This window comes from Bubalus kerabau, chromosome 20, assembly GCF_029407905.1.
Source record: "Bubalus kerabau isolate K-KA32 ecotype Philippines breed swamp buffalo chromosome 20, PCC_UOA_SB_1v2, whole genome shotgun sequence".
Taxonomy (NCBI): Eukaryota; Metazoa; Chordata; class Mammalia; order Artiodactyla; family Bovidae; genus Bubalus; species Bubalus kerabau.
The window spans coordinates 6,359,607-6,379,633 of NC_073643.1; the positions used below are offsets into that span (position 1 = coordinate 6,359,607).

The window sequence follows — 20,027 nt, forward strand, 5'->3', positions numbered from 1 at the left end:
ATAAAGACAGAGTCCTCGAGATTACTCCTCCATCTCATGAGACGTTATAGTAGTTAAAACAGTTAAGAGTGTTGAAGTCCAGCACATCTGGGAAATTGCATTTTCCTTCTTAGAGATACTTGTAGATTCACAATAAACATTTGCACACTAAAGATGGAGAAGTACTGATGGGGAAAAAAACAATGGATATAAAGAAAGAAAGAGGGAAAAGAGAGAAAGGAAACCTCATCTCCAAGTAAAACAAAAATAAAAGTACCTGCTTAGCTTGATTTACTCCATCATTTTTCAAAGTTGTTAACTTAAAGTAAACAAGACTGTGGAATACGTATAAAAAAATTCCTTGGAATAGCCCTCCATGGAATGTCATTTGAAAGATACTGAATAAAAGAAATCCAGAACAAAATGTTTTGTCGCAATGGTCATTAAAAACCTGCAGATATCAGGTTTGTTTCATTGTCATGAGGCATTTGTATTTAAAATAACTTACTGAGGGTAGCATACAAGTTTGAAAGTATGCAAGGTTTCTGACAGAAATAGGATACTTGGATCACAGGCAGTATATGTTATTTAATTTAGAAAAGTCAGTTTCCCCAAATCCATAGAACAGACAAGTTAGATGAGTAGTACCTGGAGAAATCTCACTTGTAGTAACACTGGAAACATCTGGGAAATCCAAACCTTATGTAAGAAAGTGGGGTGGTAGACTAGCAGAAATATGCCAGGACACCTGAGATCTAGTGCTTGGTGGCCCATTCAGGGTCAATACAAATAAAGGTATTGTTGGGCACTATTCCAGATTCCCACAACATTCAGAAAACGAAGATCATGGCATCCGGTCCCATCACTTCATGGGAAATAGATGGGGAAACCGTGCAAACAGTGTCAGATTTTATTTTTCTGGGCTCCAGAATCACTGCAGATGGTGACTGCAGCCATGAAATTAAAGGACGCTTACTCCTTGGAAGGAAAGTTATGACCAACCTAGATAGCATATTCAAAAGCAGAGACAAAGGTTCATCTAGTCAAGGCTATGGTTTTTCCTGTAGTCATGTATGGATGTGAGAGTTGGACTGTGAAGAAGGCTGAGTGCCGAAGAATTGATGCCTTTGAACTGTGGTGTTAGAGAAGACTCTTGAGAGTCCCTTGGACTGCAAGGAGATCCAACCAGTCCATTCTGAAGGAGATCAGCCCTGGGATTTCTTTGGAAGGAATGATGCTAAAGCTGAAACTCCAGTACTTTGGCCACCTCATGCGAAGACTTGACTCATTGGAAAAGACTCTGATGGTGGGAGGGATTGAGGGCAAGAGGAGAAGAGGATGACAGAGGATGAGATGGCTGGATGGCATCACTGACTCGATGGACGTGAGTCTGAGTGAACTCTGGGAGTTGGTGATGGCCAGGGAGGCCTGGCGTGCTGCAATTCATGGGGTCGCAAAGAGTCAGACACGACTGAGCGACTGATCTGATATGATCTGATCTGACACTCCATTTGATATTTTCTTCTAGGCTTTTCCATAAACCTCAGAACTTTTTATCCCTGACTTTTCCAAACAACTCTAGTCCTACAGTTTCTTCTTTCCTGTATCAAAACCAAATTCAATCTGTCCTCAGAATTCTCCCAGCTCCTTCTTGAGGACTGGTTCCCTGGTGGCTCAGATGGTAAAGAATCTGCGTGCAATGCAGGAGACCCAGGTTTCCACCCCTCAGTCGAGAAGATCCCCTGGAGAAGGGAACAGCAATCCATTCCAGTATTCTTGCCTGGAGAATCCCATGAACAGAGGAGCTTGGCAGGCTACTGTCCATGGGGGTCACAAACAAACACTGCTGCTGCTGCAGCTGCTAAGTCGCTTCAGTCGTGTCCGACTCTGTGCGACCCCAAAGACGGCAGCCCACCAGGCTCCCCGTCCCTGGGATTCTCCAGGCAAGAACACTGGAGTGGGTTGCCATTTCCTTCTCCAATGCATGAAAGTGAAAAGTGAAAGTGAAGCCACTCAGTCGTGTCCAACCCTCAGCGACCCCATGGACTGCAGCCCACCAGGCTCCTCCGTCCATGGGATTTTCCAGGCAAGAGTACTGGAGTGGGGTGCCATCGCCTTCTCTGAGTCAGACTACTGAGCGACTAACACTACTACTACTATGTGGTAAAAAAAAAAAACTCTCAACTCCCTTCCTCCCCCAACCCCGTCTCTCTTGGCAACCACCAGTCTCTTCTCAATGCCCATGATTCTGTTTCTGTTTCACAGATAGGTTCGTTTGTGTCATATTTTAGATTCCACATGTAAGTGACATCACATGGTATTTATATTTTTCTTTCTGACTTCACTTAGTATAATCTCTGGTTGCATCCATGTTTCTGCAAATGGCATATTTCATTCTTTTTTACAGCTGAGTACTATTCCACTGTGTATATGCGCCACATCTTCTTGATCCATTCATCTCTTGACAGACATTTAGGTGGTTTCCATGTCTTGCCTATTGTAAACAGTGCTGCTATGAACATAGAGGTGCATGGATCCTTTTGAACTACAGTTTTGTCTGGTTATATGCCCAGGAGTGGGATTGTTAGATCATGGTAATTCTAGTTTTAGTTTCCTGAGGAACCTCCACACTGTTTTCCAAGTGACTGCACCAACTTACACCACCAGTTCAGGAGGGTTTCCTTTCTCTACACCCTCTCCAACATTTGTTGTTTGTAGAGTTTCCAATGATGGCCATTCTGACTGATGTGAGACGGTAACCTCATTGTGGCTTTGATTTGCATTTCTCTAATAACTAGTGTTAGTCACCATCTTTTCATGTGCCTATTGGCCATTTGTATTTTTTCTTTGGAAAAATAGGGCTCATAACATCTTTTTTGTTTGATTTCATTTTGGGTTTTCTTGTTTGTTTTTATTGGGTTATAGTTACTTTACAGTGAAGATGCATAACATCTTAAACACAGTTGACTTTCGTAAATATTTTTGAATGACATGGAAAACACAGTTCCTTTCTCAAAAGAAATAAAAACAAAACTTAAACTCTAGGAAAGTGTATAATTGACATTCTAAGAAGTTAGCATGCATAGTAACCTGTGAGTTTGTGAAGGAATGTCCCCTGAACAGAAACTAATGTCTTCTGGTATATAGAAATCAAGGTCAGATGATCAGACCAGGCCACGGAAAGTCTAGAGATAAAATTAAGAATAGTCAGTATCTATGTAGATTTTTTGACTTTGCCTGACTTCTATACCGCCACCGTAAAAGAGTAATTCTGATCTTCCTGTTTGGATTTTTAAACAGCCGTTATTTTTATTTCTTTAGGGAACTACTTAACTGTTTCTCTCATTGATCCCTTTATTTCTTATTTTTACATTAGATGGAAAATATTAAGATTCGGGGCAACTTTTCAGTCTTTCTGAGTCATCTGCATCCAAGTCTACTTTCTCTGTTTAAGAATGTAACCCAGATGTCACTGGGTCCTGAAATACTTTGAAACCAGATAAGATTGTCTGGAATCTCCAATCCTATGCCCTTTAGGAATCTACGGCTTTCATATAATCACCTCTTTCTGCTCTGTCTACTGCACACTGTGCTGGTTCAGAAATTCACCCCTTTTCCAGTTTTTCCACAAACATCAACCCAGAATAATATCAGGGAAGACTGGGTCATGTTCAATATGGGACACATGATGGGCTTGTGAGCAGTTTCAAACTGAATGTACAGATGCGTCCCTGCGCTTCAGATGCCCTTCAGTTTCTCCTCCCACCCTTCCTTCCTCCCCACATGCTCCTGGGCACTGTGCTCTCCCACTTTCCTCTAGGTCTTCCTGGCTTCCTCCCCCTCCCTCTTTCTCAGAAACACAAGCTCCCTCCACTTATAACTATCAATTCACATGTGTTAAGTGTCTGTTACCCCTGCTTTAGGACCCTCTTTTGATACCAAGTGTCTTATTAGTGTGATTACCAAGAGAAAAAAATGAACATTTCCTGCCTAAGCTGCATTTCTGACCCTGACAGACTATTAAGATAATGAAATTTCCATCTTCTCATAATAATAATACCAATAAAAATAAAATCAATAATAATGATGGTTCCTATCTATTAGATGGTTTGTATATACCCAGCTCTGTGCTAAGAGCTTTGTATGCATTATCTGACTAATATTTCTCCATAAAACCTTTAGCATATGAATGTTTGACTCCATTTTATGTTGCACTAAGAGATTTATGGCTGCAAACTGAGATCTTTCTGAAGCATCATACAAAGCAACTCAAAGTAAACCATGAGGAGTCAGATTTGGGTAAAGCTGAACATATCTGAGATGCTGTGGCTCACAATGATTCTAAGGCCTCAATGGGAGTGGGTTGAAATTTACCCCAAGATGATGTCCTCTGTCTATCCATTGTTTTACAGCTATTGTCAGACAAATTGTTCTTCACTTTCGGTGGCAAACAGTGGAATCTGGACCTTGGTACTAGAAAGTCTCTTTCCTTCCAGTCCTCCCATCTCCTTGCCCTTAGCTCTTTACCCTGAGCACATCCTTGGAAACCAGAATGGGGATCTCTTAGCTCAGCAGAAACGCCTCCATCATGCTTTTGTGCTGCCAGTTATGTATGCTCACATGGACAGGGCAGTGCTGTTTAAATCTGTCTTTTTCTTTTTCCTTTCCTCAATAAGTACAGTTCCTAGAAGTAGTTTTCTCAAATAGCTTTATGCTCTACTTTTGCAGTTTTCAACTTACCGCCGCTTTATACGTTGTTCCTCGTTTGTAGAACATTGCCCCGTCTCTTCTGCTTCTCCTGCCTCCTTCTTACCTTCACTCGTCCCTGTGCATCTCAGATCAATATCTAATGTGAACATTCTAACTAGTCCTGTAGGCCAGGCTGCACATCTGAAAGTCTCTTGACTCAAAACCAAACACACAAATAAAGTATGTTTGTTGAGTCTCTTGTAGAGACTGAAGTTTGTTTTACAGGATAAATTAGTCACCTTTACCATTTCCTCCCGTTGACTTTGCCTGCTCCAGTTCACTGGGGTGGTTATTATTTATGACGTGTGACCCCAGATGATTGAGACGGAACGCTTCATGTACAAACGGAGTTTGCTGTGTGTGTGTGTGTCTATCTGGATGAGTGCCTTTTCAGTTTGTCTGAGGTGTCTTCACCTATAGCCTGATTTAATGCTTTAGGCACAGACTTAAGTAGAAAACAACACCACTTTGAGGCACATTGAGGACTTTTATCTTCCTGACAAAGTCCTTCAGTTATTTCATTTCCAAAATAAAGAAGCAAACTCCATTTCCTGGAAAAAAGATTAAGTGAGCTCTGACAGGCTGAGGACATTAGTTGTTCATGTATGTTTCTGAGAGAACTATCCAGGTCATTTTTAAAGTGGTTTCTTCTTGAAGCTTTCAAATTTAGAAACTGATTTAAGTAAATGTTGATTTGATCTCAACAGCTTCTCTCATTTGAAGAGCTCACTGCTTTACAGAGACTTTTAATTCTTTGCAATTCATAAATCATACTGATAAGCAAAGATAATAGAGAATGTTAAGAAGCAACAAAGAGGGTATAAACAGACAGGAAGTTCAAGTATAACAAGGGAAGACTAACAAAAGAAAATAATAATATAAAATGCCAACTTACTCTTCCTGGATACTGTGGTAAATGTAAGATTTGCAATAATGAATAATACATAAAAGTAAATACTTGATATACTTCAGATCATAAAGGAGAAAGAAACTACCCAGGGTATCCAGTGGGTTAGTAATGAAATCTGGTTTTTCTGGGCTCTATCAGTCCTGTTCCCTAACCCATGCTTTAAGACTATCGTTTATGCTTACTTAGTACTTAGTATGTACTAGGGTCTCAATATAATCTTACTGAATGTTGGTAATAAGAGTTAAGAATATGTTTCTATTATTGGAATTTTGCAACAGAACGCCTTCACCTCTCGGTTTCCTTAGTTTCTCACTGGTGATCTCTGCTCTTTATGCCTTCCCCTTCTTTTCCTTACCTTTGTGCACTGCTTATAATCGGTAAGCAGTATAGAAGAGATGGCACTGAATGTCATTATCTTGTTCCAAAATTTAAATAGAAAGCGTTCAATATGTCACCATTAACTATGAGGTCAGCTATAAATGTTTTGTTTGTAGACTTCTATTCCTAGTTTCCATCTATTCCTAGTGTGCTAAGATATTTCTCATATGCAGATATTAGATTTTATAAAAGATATTTTAAGTCATCACAATGATCATATAATTTTCTTCTTTATTCTGTCAATATGGTGAATTAGTTGATTGACTTTCAAATGTTAAATCTACCTTGCAATCCTGAAATACATTCCACTTGAGCATTATATGTATATGAGATGATTGGCTAAAGTTTTATTTAAGGTTTTTTGTAAATGTTCATGAAAGACATTAGGTTATAGTTTGTTTTTTTTCTTCCTTCTCGTAATGTCTTTATCAATTTTTTATATAAGGAGTGTGCTAACTTCATGAGTGAAGTCCTCCTCCTTTAGTATTCTCTGGAAGAATTTATACAAGATTGGTACTATTTATTCCTTAAATGTTTGAAAAATTCTCTAGAGAACCCAGTTGAAGCTGAAGATTTTATTTTCGGAATGTTTTGGATTTCTAATTCATTTTTTTTATATAATAAATGTAGAATGATGCAGATTTTTATTTCTTTTTGCATCCATCTTAATTGTGCTGTTCAGCAAATATGTGTATTTTATCTCAGCTGTCAAATGTATTGACATAAGTTTGCTCATAATATTCTTTACTATTTTTCTACTCACCTCCCCTCTCTACTAAGCCCAGGGAGGCTTGCATTCCTGCTACTCCACTGTGAATATGCTTTTATAGGTGCCTCCATTCTAGTTCCCAGTTTTTAATCCGACTTTCTTATCTTTATCTCCTGAGTGGTCCTTGTGGTTCACAAAATCAGTCTTATCTTTCTCTACATTTTGTGATACCCATCACACACACAAAAAAGTTATTGAAGAGAGGGGAGGAAGGAACTCACGACATCTACACAGTTGTTTCAAGTTCAAATTTTAAGACACAGTTTCTTAATCAGCTAAATTTCTGTAGTATTCTCTTTTACTTTTGTTGCTACCACAATGATCTGTGCATGTGCTCAAACTTAACGGGCTTTGGCTTTTTCCAGTACATTCATGAAGATTGTTTTTTCCACACAGTTGAAGGCCTCCATAGCCTGTGATCACGCGGGGATGACTGCCTCTCCTTGTGGTTCAGTGGGTAGAGTTTTATAAGTTTCCCATTTAAAAAAAAAAAACCAACCCTCCAAGATTCTTCCTTGTCTCTTTCTTTGCTGTCTGGCAGCAATAAATGGGCCTCACTCCAGATTCAACAATGACCATCTGTATTTTTTGTCAAATAGTTTAATGCACACCTCTCTGGGTTATGCTTAGTAACTGTTCTGGTGAACTATATAGGATGATGTAGGCTATATACTCTGGGCTCCCATTTCTATCAAGCTCGCTAACTGGTCTCCTTTTCTCTCCTCTTCAGGAACTCCTACTTCTAGTAGGCGAAGTCTGTGCTGCTATCTGTATTCACATCTACCTAGTCTTTCGGGATAATTATTTTATCACTCATAGCTGTCTACTTTGTACCTCCACTAGTTAAAAGTCAAGAGGCTTTAAATTGAAACTAACATAAAACATTACCAAAACATACACTATCAGCGTTTTATGTGGGGTCCCACTTTACTCGCCAGCGTCTCATTGGCAGGAGTGGCAGAGCAGAGGAAACACTGAGCGGTGGACGTCCACATCGGAGTCCATCCCTGAGTTCCTCGTTAGTGGGTGGGGGCACTTTGCCCTTTCAGGGAGACCCTCTTCAGCTCTCTTCCTCTCTGCAGACTGTCTCTCATCCTTCAAGTGACACGGAGACTTAGAAGACATTCCTAGAATTATACTCCAGGCAGCTTTTACTTCTTAGCCAATGTAAGCGAGTGAAATGATACTAATTCTCTCCCCAGTTCTAAGATGACAGAATTTTGCAAATCCAAGCAGTATAACTGTCGGAACTCAGGTATTAGGAGTACCTTGACCTAATGTAACTCTGTGCCTCCCCCAAGCCACTCAGGCTATTTCCTTTATCCTCCAGCTTCTTTTGTGAAAGCAAACTTTGTATTAGATGGTCCCAACAGTGATTCATGCCTCAGGCTGTTAGCATCATCCAGTACCAATTTCTGCTTTCTCTGTTTAACTGCCTTCCCTCTATCCTTGTCAGTGACTATCTGAGTTTGATAAGACCTAAACAACTAATCTTGCTGAACTCTGTTACACTGATTTTTGAGTGTTATTGCAAGAACTGGCTCACATGGTAAAGGATCCTGCAATGTGGGAGACCTGGGTTCTATCCCTGGGTCAGGAAGATCCCCTGGAGGAGGAAATGGCAACCCACTCCAGCATTCTTGCCTGGAGAATTCCATGGACAAGGTCATAAAGAGTCAGACACCACTGAGCAACTAACTCACTTTACATAGCAAGGACTAGGCACACCCATTGAAGAACCTACATAATATAACAATAACCTCAAATGAGCAAGTTTGATTATTTTAGGAAATTTCAAAAATTGAAATGTGGGGATTCCCTTTGCTGTACAGATAAGTAAAAGGAAAAGTTTGCCATCAGGAACTATATAAAACTTTATAAAATTTTATTTTGCTTTGGGAGGGAAGTAAATCAGGAACTAAAAATTTGGAGTTTTCACTTTTTTGTTTCTTCAGAAATAATCAACGAGTCCATAGTAACAGAAATATTTTGTTCTAAATTAAATAAGTAAAAACACAATTCCTCTCTAACTTCATCATTTTTTTTCTCTCTTCATGTAACTATCTTGGTGATGCAGTGTCTAGACTTCTTGGAACAAGTGATGGAGTCTGGAATTTATTCTGTGGGTTTGAAAATGGCTATTTGGGTTTCCAGCATATGCCATGTGAAAACCCAGTACTTTCAGAATATGTGAAAATCATCAACCTGTTTACCAAAAAAGACGTATCCATGGAATGTCAAAACGTTAAGCGGCCACCAACAGGGAAATATATGGATTTATCCATTGTATCTATATCATCTCATTGTAATATGGTCTCCATCAGCCATTGTATCAAAAAAAAAAAGAAATTCAAAATTTATCAAAAAAAAACCAGAATAAGTTGTACTCATGAAATAATTATGGAAGATATTTTCTAGTTTTTGAGAAAAACCAGTAAAGTAAATTAGCTTAAAGGATAGACATCCATTCTTGTTTTGGTTTTAATAAGTAATCCACAGAAATGTATGAAGTCAAACAGCAGAGTTTTTATATCACAGGTCCTTCTTAGGTTTTAGTCATTTATTAGCTGGATAAAAAGAAAGCAGTCTTAGGCACTGAGATCTAAACCATATTTGTGCAGCCTGCAATGTCAATTCTGACTGTAGTTTATCTTTGGTCTTAAGGAAACCAAACTGAATGCTTGCAGAGGGAGTTCAGAGGTATTTCCACCAGTTAGCTAAAGCTGAGAGTTGATCTTGCACATGGCTGTAGCCATTTCCTATAAGCTCCTGTGCCTAATTTTACAAGTCTGTCACATCTTGAAGCTTTACCCTAGAAAATATATGTCTACCACAGAAGAGTTTTACTGCAAAATTTATCGAGAGATAATAATAGTCTTACAGAGTATAAAACTCCATAGCTTTGACTTATTTAAAATAAGCCTGTCCCTAATTTTAAAACAACATTCTCCAGCTCTGTTAGATTTTATGTGACACCAAAAAAAAACAAGCAACCAGAAAGGTTTTTCTTTTAAATAAAAAATATACAACACATTGAACTGAGGTGATTGCATTTATACTAAAAATTCTCTATAAGTTCTGTTCAGAAGAGCAGCATAAAGTTAAATTATAAAATAAGCATAGGGATAGTAGCTCTTCTAGAAGAAAATTAGGTATTCAGAATATAAAGTGAAAATTAAAAATCTATGGAAATGAAATGATGATAAAATGTTAAGGCATTATTATTCTATATCTCTTAATTGGAACTCCAATTATTAACGTTATTTTTTTAAGTTGGCATATTATACATGGCATGGGCTCCCCTGGTGGCTCAGATGGTAGAGAATGTGCATGCAATGCATGAGACCTGGGTTCAGTCCCTGGGTTGGGAAGATCTGCTGGAGGAGGGCATGGCGACCCACTCCAGTGTTCTTGGCTGGAGAACTCCCGTGGACAGAGGAGCCCGGCGGGCTACAGTCCATGGGGTCACAAAGAGTCGGATGCAACAGAGCGGCTGAAGCACGCACACACAGTCATGATCATGGAAGCTCTTAGGATTTTATTTCAAAAGTCATGAAGTTGACAGAAAAGTGGACTCGGTCCTACAGAACTGGAGTGCATTCACAGTATATCCCAGCTTGTCAGTATGTAAAATGGGTGAGCCATCCTGCCTAACTCAGTGTTGTTCTGAAGAGAAGATGACTGAGAATTTAAACTATAAGCACTTCAGTTTTGACTACTTTCATAACCTCATCAAATGCCACGGAAGGTGTGAAGATTTACAGATTCCTTCTACTCAATAGAACAGAGATGAGGTTTTGGATAACTCTGCATGATTTCAAGAAACTTATAGAAAAGAATCACACAAAATGCTTTCCACTAACTACACTACTTGAGAACCCTAGTTTGGCACAAGAGGTCTGAAAGTGAGGTGGATTCTCACGTGAAGTCATGGATAGCGCTCTGTGTGGCCCCAGCCCATGTCCCTATGTCTAATTCACAGAAAGTTCTTCTTAGCGATGTGGACACCGGAGCAGGGGTGGGTCAGGCAGTATCCAGAGACACTGCCTTCTTATAAAAAGGACACCCACAGTCACTGATGACAATTGCAAAGTTTGGAATTACTACCTCTGGCATAAAAAATACCAAGATCAGCGAGGGAGTATCCTCTGACTGTTGTGTTGTACCTCTTGGAAACCATGACCAAAGCGTAGAACATGAGCCACAAAGAGTATTAACTCTATCGGTAAAAATATAGTCCCACTTTCTACACATCTACTGGGATTTTTGATATCTGATTAAACTTTTTCCAAAGTATATTCTTTAAAGTACTAGTTTTAAGCAAAATCAGTAGGTACTAAAGAGAAAAAGTTTGAGAGACTGATTTAAAGTGCCATTTCAGCAGGCTTCTGTAAAACCTGATTTCTCAGTTTTAAAATTCTATGTCTATAGCAAAGAGACCTTTCCAGGTGGCACTAGTGGAAAAGAATCCACCTGCCAATGCAGGAGATGCAAGAGACATGGGTTCGGTCCCTGGGTTGGGAAGATCCCCTGGAGAAGGAAATGGCAACCCGCCCCAGTATTCTTGCTGGGAAAATCCCATGGACAGAGGAGCCTGGTGGGCTACAGTCCATGGGGTTGCAAAGAGTAGGACATAACTGAGCACGCACGCAGTCATATCCAAGAGGCTACATTATGCAGAATTGCTCAAATGCACTGAAACACAGAAAGCTTTTTTTCCCCCAGCTGAGGTAACATTCTAAAAAAAAAAAAAGGCGCGTAGGTAATAGTAAATTAAGGGATGCTTAAAACCCGTAGGACACAAGCAAACCACCCATCTGAAATGGCCAAGGAACTGTTACCTCCAACACTTTCTGGGACAGTTTTGTTGGCAAAGCAGACACTTGCCATGGGTGCTAGATATGAAATAATATTTGCTGAAATGTGAATCCAGAGGTCTGTACTTTTTTGAAAAACTGACAGCAGTTGGATCCCTGAGTAACTGTCTGCTGAAGGACACAGGGACAGTGATGAGCTGAGTGGGCTAATGTATTTAAAAGTTATATGAACACTTTATAGGGGTGGGGAAGTCTCTATACAGAATTCAGAATGATCAATGGCTAAGAGGCATACAAGACATGTAATTGGAAACGGAAGACTTTCTTCGCATAGCCTTTTTATTCAGCCACTGAACAGTTATTCTTCTAAGTACCAGGCACAGCGTAGGATGTTGGAAGATGCAGGCATATGTAACACTTGGTCCATGCCTTTAGGAAAATGAGAGCCTGGACAATTTTAATAGCAGAGTGATGAACTCTGTGAGAGCACAGAGAATGGGGTGCAGAAATCTCTGATAAGTTTCAGCTATGAAGCTAAATTAGTAATATCCCCAAGCCTTGCAAACGGCTGTCCTTAGTCCACATTACAAGGTTGTTTTTGTACTGATAGGAATTGCACGCAGTTGTTATCAGCAGTAACACATGGATTACGGGCAGCAGTTCGGCTTGTTTGATTTAGGGTTGCTTCACGATGGTTGTCACTATTTTCAGCAAACAGAATTAGGAGGACAGTGCTCGTTTAGGATGGAGAAGCATTTGTCGGGAGTTGCTCTATTTCTCCATGAATAGTAAACAACATCTGATGAGCCAATCTCCATTCAGATATTTCCCTGGATTCAGAATTATCATGCCTCTTGGATACTGAAAGTACCTATCAATGCATAACATTGTAATTTATATTTTGCATTTTTATGGGTGCCCTTCATATGTGAACGTAGCGACTTTAGAAGAATAAAGAATCATGGGCTTGTCGTTTCCAGAAGAATTGTTTCAATGAAACTGTGTTTTGAGAAGCCTTGTTTTCATTAGATGATTTTGGCTCTGAAATTTTGTGAAGATGAAATTTAGAAATTCAGAAATACAGTTGATTCCATGGAAGATTCCACCCTCAAAAGAGTAGAACCTCAACTTGTCAGAGGCTATGTATAATAGAAACAGGAATATGGGCCATGCTTTGTGCTTACAGAGGTGGGCATGTAATTTTTCTACGTCTTCAATTTTTTGTTGCCAAAATACATGTTATCCCCAACACATATTTTACTGAATATTTTACTGAATTACTACAACTTAGTGAAAAATGATTGAACTATTGTATCATTCATTTAGATGAAAAAAATTTAGAGAATTAAAGGAGTGGAAAAGGAAATACTGTCAGTGACATGGAGTGGGGGGAGGAGAAAAAGGCAATTTCAAGATGATCTGGAACACTATTTCCTTTATTTATATAAAAAAAAGCTATCAAATGACAAAAGAATTGATAACATTTGCCAATTGTGATTGTTGGTAGATAAGTATTTCTTACATTATCCCTCTATTTTAGTTAGAAAAGAATTATTTTTCATAATATGATTTATTCATTCAACAAATAATCTGTTGAGAGCCTACTATGTGCTAGCAATAAAATGGAGGAAAAAAACAGAGGTCATCCCTGCCCTCCTGGCAGGCATTTGTGCTTTGGATGTGAAAGTGAGATGTTTGGGAGCTAATGTAGAATGTTCAAGACAACATGAGGGGGTGGGAAGAATGAACTTGTACTGATGTCGGAGAGGTGGGCTTCTGTTGGTTCTGAATCAATAAGAGATGGCTATTCTATACTGCTAGAAACTGCATTATTTTCAGTCAAAATAGACTTTAAGTTTAATCACGCATTGGCGGGGGCCACACATGGAAAAGTCTTATGTGCTATCACTGTTCCTGCCGGCCGCATGCCCAAGTTCATCTGCATTTCTCTTTGATTTCCTCCAGTACATGACTGCCGCGGCTCCTATGCAAGGGACCTACATCCCCCAGTACACGCCTGTGCCTCCGACAGCTGTTTCCATTGAAGTAAGTCTGTCTCTTCTTACAGAACGAGGTTAGGACAGATAAATCTCAGCCTTGAGCACCAGGGTCCACTGTAAACCCCCCAAATCCTTAGCTGTGATTGTTGTGCTACTTGAAAGTTTGCAGTTGCAAGCTCATTCTGTGAAAGTATGGACTTTACTTGAACACGCCTTTGCCTTGCTTTGTACAGGACACAAGCAAATTTGGTATCCAGGTCTCAGAGGAACGCCACTTTTTTTTTTAATATTTTATTTTATATTTTAACTTTACAATATTGTATTGGTTTTGCCATATATCAACATGAATCCGCCACAGGTATGCTTAGATAAAAGACCAAAGATCAAATAACTACTCCATCAAATGTGAGCCACAATCAGAAAGAGGAAGGGAAACATTTGAAGCCTTTTGAATAAGCCAGTTCTCCGATGCCCTCTTACTCCAACGGTACTCCCTACACCAACATGAGCAGCACCACCTGCGAGCCTGTTAGAAATACAAACTTTCAGACTCTACCTGGATCTACTGAATTAGAATTTGCATTTTCACAAGAGCCCTTAAGGATCAAGGCGCACATTAAAAATTAAGAAGGACTGGATTAGAGCAGTGGTTCTCAAATTTTTCTGCATGTTGAAATTACTTCAAGATTTTTTTTTTTAAATAGTGATTTTTGCCAGAGTCTGATGTGGTCCAGGGTGTGGACTGGACCTGAGAATTTTTAAAGGATGCCAGGTGATTCTTTTGTGTACCAAAGATGAAGGACCCCTGCTCTCACCAGTGAACCTTGATGGGACTGTGGCATCCTACAGACAAAGGAGGAGAACTTGTACCACTCTGGTTGGTGCAGACCATGAATGATAAAGTCATGTTGGCCTTGCTGGAAGCTTTCTCCTCTCCTGTCTCTCCACTGGGCTGAATCCATTTCCTCTATACACTGTTTTACTGGACAGAGCCAGAAAGATACTGGATAGGAGGGGCATAGAGCTATGTGGACGGTGGTGAGAACTCAGAGGTATAGACGTCTCCCTGCTCCCAGCCCTCCTTCTCCTTCTCCTGATGCACATTTGCTGTTATGGTCACAGTGGATGTCCTCCATCGGCTGGGACTCCTCTGGAGTCCAGCTGTTGCCGCTCCTCACGTCGGTACCACTCAGTGTGGGAGACCAGCATGACTCTTCCAACCTCTGGAGCTGCACAGATTAGGTGAAATTTTGATAGACCAAATTGGATCTTTTCAAAATGTATGTTTGTTTGCTTGTTTTTGGTATGTTACCAATGTTTGCTAGTACCAATATTTGGGAAGCGCAGATAATTTAAGAGGACAGTACCGTGTCATTTAGGAAACCAAGGAGGACCAACTAGTTAATCTTTTATGTGTTCCAGACCTATAAGCCCTCGAGAATGTTTCACTATTAAAGAGGTTTTAATTAGCTTTTCAGATTTTCGAGAGTATGTGATTAAAATATATGTTCTTTGCTAGATTTAGCTATCAAAACCCAGCTAGGCCATGAGAAAAAATTATTAATCTAGACATCATAGGTGGCCTTAAGCATCGATGTCTGCCACATACCTGCATCTCTCTATCTGTACACCAAATGTGTGTGCTTATCTACAGAATTTGAGGTTTTTGTGGACTCTAAAACAAGGAGACACACTTGAGAGTATTGCTTATTGGAAACAGTCTAATATATCAATAAATCTGAGATTTAAAAAGAAGTATACTACTAAGAATTATATAAGCATACCCTGATATATTGCCTTGAGTTGTGCTTATAAAGGAAAGCACTGATTCATTTTCTGTGCCAAAACAGTCATTGAAAATTCACCAGTATTCATACAAGTCAATGCAGGTAGGAAACTCAGAAAACTGTGTAATACCATATAGTAGATTAGGGGTGAAAAAATATTGAATTCATAAAGGGAGAATTTTCACATTTTGAGGAGCAATTTCAGGGAACTTCCGTTAAGGACAGAACATTGATCAAAAGCCTGTATCTCTGCAGAAGTCCAAGGCTATAATATAAGTACAACCAGGAGAATGTAGTCATATGGATTCTCTCCCCAGGCTGACTAACTACCAAACCTTTCTCAGAACCAAACGTAACTTCTGAGTGAAGACCAACTCAAGAAATCTATTCTTGTTGGCATCTGTGAGAAACGGAAGCCATCAAAAGGCTAAAGGAAGGGGCAAATCAAAATTAAGGATGTTTGTTTCTTTTTCTGAAACCTCTAAATGAATCCCAGTTTATGTCAAGAAAAATAGAAGTAAATAAAGCAAATCAAATTCCTTAAGGGAAAGCATATTTGACAATGTCCTTTTAGGAAAAATCCAAACCTGGATATAGATTTTTATTAATAGTAAGGTCCATGGTTTTGCCAGATCGAGAAATTTATTCCCAGGAAAATGCTCAAATGTATACATTGTTATAGGAATGCTGCATGCTCTTTTTTAATTAAGGAATTATTATTTAGTGTGGCTCTAGGCAGCTGCAGTTTAAAAGTTCTAACTGCAGGCAAAATGATTTCTTGATCATTTGACTGCTACAGGGTCTTCTGATGGCAAGTCTTCTTGGTGCCACATGGAGGTAAATTCCTCAGATGAGTTCTGTGGCTTTTCTGCTAGCATTTATTGTGGCTTTATGTAGCCAAGTGCAACTCCACACAAGCCCAGTGCCAGATAGCACAGGGATATGCCCTACAGTCCATCCACAAGGAGCCCTTCTGCTCAAGCCAGTGAGGTCCTATGTCCTTGTTGCCTCCACAGGGTGTTGTGGCTGATACCTCTCCCCAGACAGTGGCACCTTCGTCCCAGGACACGAGTGGTCAGCAGCAGCAGATAGCAGTGGACACAGCCAGCGAGCATGCATCTGCGTATTCCTACCAACAGTCCAAGTAAGTGCTGGCCATGCTAAACTCTGTCCCTCCAGACCTGCATCTGGACTTCACCCTCTCATGTGGCATCTGCTAGCTTTAGCTGTGGTAGAGACCATGCCAAAGCCAAACTCAGTAACAAAAATTTAGTTCATGATTCTGCGGGTTGGCATTTGGGCGAACTTCAGGCAAATGCTTCTCCTGCTCTTGACTGGGCTTGTGTGAGCATCTGGGCACAGCAGCTGGGCATCACAGTTCCGCTTCTGGGTGTCGGTCGTCTGATGGCTGTTGGATGGATAACATGGAGCTAGGTGACGCTGACCATGGGAGTCTCAGAATTCAGAGAACAGCAAGAGGTGCCCAGATGACCAGCATATTTTCAGTCACATAGGCCAAAGCAAATCATCTGGCCAACCCCAAAGATAATGTAGGAATTCACTACCAAAAGGAAGGGGCATTGTAGCCATTTTTACAAAACAATTCTATCACACATACTTTTGGAAAAACTGCAGTGTTCCCACTTGACACTGCAGTGTGCCTGCACTGTGCTCTTGGGGTCGTCATTCTTAAACGAAGACAGGAGCATGCCCCTGGCAAGAGTGCTTCAAGCTTACCCAGCAAAACAGTTTATGAAAATGAGTATGGAGAAATATAAAACCATATGGAGTAGAGATTCAGGAATTAAATGGCAAAGCAAAAATCAGGGAGTCAGAATTACTGCTGACAAGCCTTAAGTCACTTAGAAAGCCAAGTACACTTGGCTTTGTGTGGAGTATCATGGAGATTAAAATTTGAGTGGTTTTGATGGAAACCAAAGGAATTAACAGAACTTCAGTCTATATACAGAAGTTCTCTCATGGTAACTGTTCTACTTTGTAGGTGATGGTCAAAACCCTGCTGGATAGAGAATTCCCAAAGACTCTTCCTGTTTGCAGAAGAGTGGTGCAAATGAGTGGTGCTCATTTCTTGATCATAAGTTTTCTTTGCTCTCAATTCACATTTAGCGATTTGTTATTAAAAGATTTAATCACGTTAATGGCACCTTCTGTATGTGGTTTCACTTCTCAAGTGGACCCTCCGAATTAAATGTGCTAGAGAAACAGTCCCCAGCCTTTTTGGCACAGGAGACTGGTTTTGTGGAAGACAGTTTCTCATGGGTGGGGGGGTGGTGAGGGGTGGTCGGGGGGTGGTTCAAGCATATTACATTCAGTGTGTGCTTTATTTCTATTATCATCACACTGTCATATATTACACAACTCAGCATAGTGCAGAATCAGTGAGAACCCCGAGCTTGTCTTCCTGCAACTGGACACTCCCTTCTGGGGCAATGGGGAATGGCTATAAGTACAGATGAAGCTTCCTAACAGACCATGGACTGGTACTAGTCCGTGACCTGGGGGTTGAGGACCCTGGTGCTAGAATATGACTTAACCTTACAAATACAAGTATTATTTTATCATTACTGCTGCTACTACTATCAATATTATATAATGATTTATATATATATAAAACTTTCAGGAAATACCTATAGCAAATAATGCATTTTGGTTTTTTTATTAGGTTTTTAATTTTTATTTTATATTGCAGTATAGTTGAATGACAATGTGTTAGTTTCAAGTGTACAGCAAAGTGATTCAGTTTTACTTACACATATATCTATTCTTTTTAAAATTCTTTTCCATGTAGGTTATCACAGAATATTGAGTAGATCTCCCTATACAGGAGGTCATTGCTCCTCATCTGTTTTAAATTTGTATATGTATATGTCCATACCAAATTCCCAATTTATCCCTCCCCCGGCCACCATTTTCCCCTTTGGTAACCATAAGTTTACTAAGTCTGTGAGTTTGTTTCTGTTTTATAAATAGGTTCATTTTTATCATTTGTTTAGATTGTGCTAAACTACATCATATGCTATTTGTCTTTCTCACTCTGACGTGCTTCACTTAGTATGATAATGTCCAGTTCTGGCATGTTGCTGCAAATAGATTTTTTTCGTCTTTTTAATAGCTGGGTAATGTTGCATTGTGTATATATATGCATCTTCCTTATCCATTCACCTGTAGATGGACATTAAGGTTGCTTCCATGTCTTAGCTATTGTAAGCAGAGCTGCAGTGAACACGGGGATGCATGTATGTTTTTGAACCATGCTTTTCTCTGGATATAAGCCCAGGATTGGGATTGTTGGGTCATATGGTAGTTCTGTTTTTAAAGAAATATCCATATTGTTTTCCACAGTGGCTGTATCAATTTACATTCCCACCAAGAGTGTAAGAGGGTTTTCTTCACACCCTCGCCAGCGTTTATTGTTTCTAGACTTTTGATGATGGCCATTCTGCCAGCTGTGAGGTGATATTCATTGTGGTTGTTACTTGCATTTCTCTAATAATGAACACTGTTGAGCCTCTTTTCATGTACCTCTTGGCCATCCGTCTGTCTTCTTTGGAGAAACACCAGTGTAGGTCTTCTGCACATTTTCTGATTGGGTTGTTTTGTTCTTTTTTATATTGAGCTGCATGGGCCATTTATATACTTTAGAAATTAATCCCTTTTTGGCCACATCATTTGCAAATATTTTCTCTCATTCTGTGCATTGTCTTTTTATTCTGTTTATGGTTTACTTTGCTGTGCAAGACCTTTTGAGTTTAATAAGTCCCATTAAACAATAATGGTTCAATATGGGAAGGTTGTACCTTTCTAAGAATTTGCCCATTTTTTCTAGGTTGTCCATTTTATTGGCATATAGTTGCTCTATTTATATTTGCTTTTTACATCTGTTATTTTATTTAGAAGATGGACCAAAAAAGATATTGCTGCGATTTATGTCTGAGTGTTCTGCCTATGCTTTCTGCTAAGGGTTTTATAGTATACAGTCTTACATCTCTGTCTTTAATCCATTTTGAGTTATTTTTGTGTATGGTATTAAATAATTTTAATACATGTAGCTACTTCACATGTAGCTGTCCAGTTTTCCCAGCATCATTTACTGAAGAGGCTGTTTTTTACCCATTGTAAAGCCTTGCCTCCTTTCTCATAGATTAACTGATCACAAGTGCATGGGTTTACTTCTGGGCTTTCTCTCCTGTTCCACTGATCTACATTTCTGCTTTTGTGCCAGTACCACACTGTAGCTGTGCAGTATAGTTTGAAGTCAGGGAGCCTGATTCCTCCAGCTTCTTTTTTCTTTCTCAAAGTGGCTTTGACTACTTGGGGCCTATTATGTCTCCATACAAGTTTTAAGATTGTTTTTTTTTGTTCTAGTTCTATAAAAATGCTATTGATAATTTGATAGGCATTGCATTGACTCTCAAGATTGTCTTGGGAAACATAGTAATTTTGACAATATTGATTCTTCCAATTCAAGAACATGGTGTATATATATCTCTTCATCTGTTAATGTCATCCTCAATTTCTTTCATCAAAGTGTTAATAGTTTTTGGAGTACAGGTCTTTTGCTTCATTAGGTAAATTTATTCCTAGGTATTTTATTATTTTTGATGTGATGGTAAAAGG

At 39.4% G+C, this 20,027-nt stretch overlaps 1 protein-coding gene across 9 annotated transcripts in view; it reads left to right on the forward strand.

The window, feature by feature from the left end:
- The window catches only part of RBMS3 (RNA binding motif single stranded interacting protein 3), an 814,140-nt gene that overhangs the window by 766,644 nt on the left and 27,469 nt on the right, over positions 1-20,027 (forward strand). For 5 of the 9 annotated variants that reach the window (XM_055557069.1, XM_055557068.1, XM_055557066.1 and 2 more), the window contains 2 exons: positions 13,568-13,648; positions 16,406-16,533. In XM_055557069.1, the coding sequence (XP_055413044.1) occupies positions 13,568-13,648; positions 16,406-16,533 (209 nt within the window). Of the gene's footprint in view, positions 1-13,567; positions 13,649-16,405; positions 16,538-20,027 lie in introns of those variants that run through there. The other 4 variants (XM_055557071.1, XM_055557072.1, XM_055557067.1 and 1 more) reach the window with 1 other exon arrangement.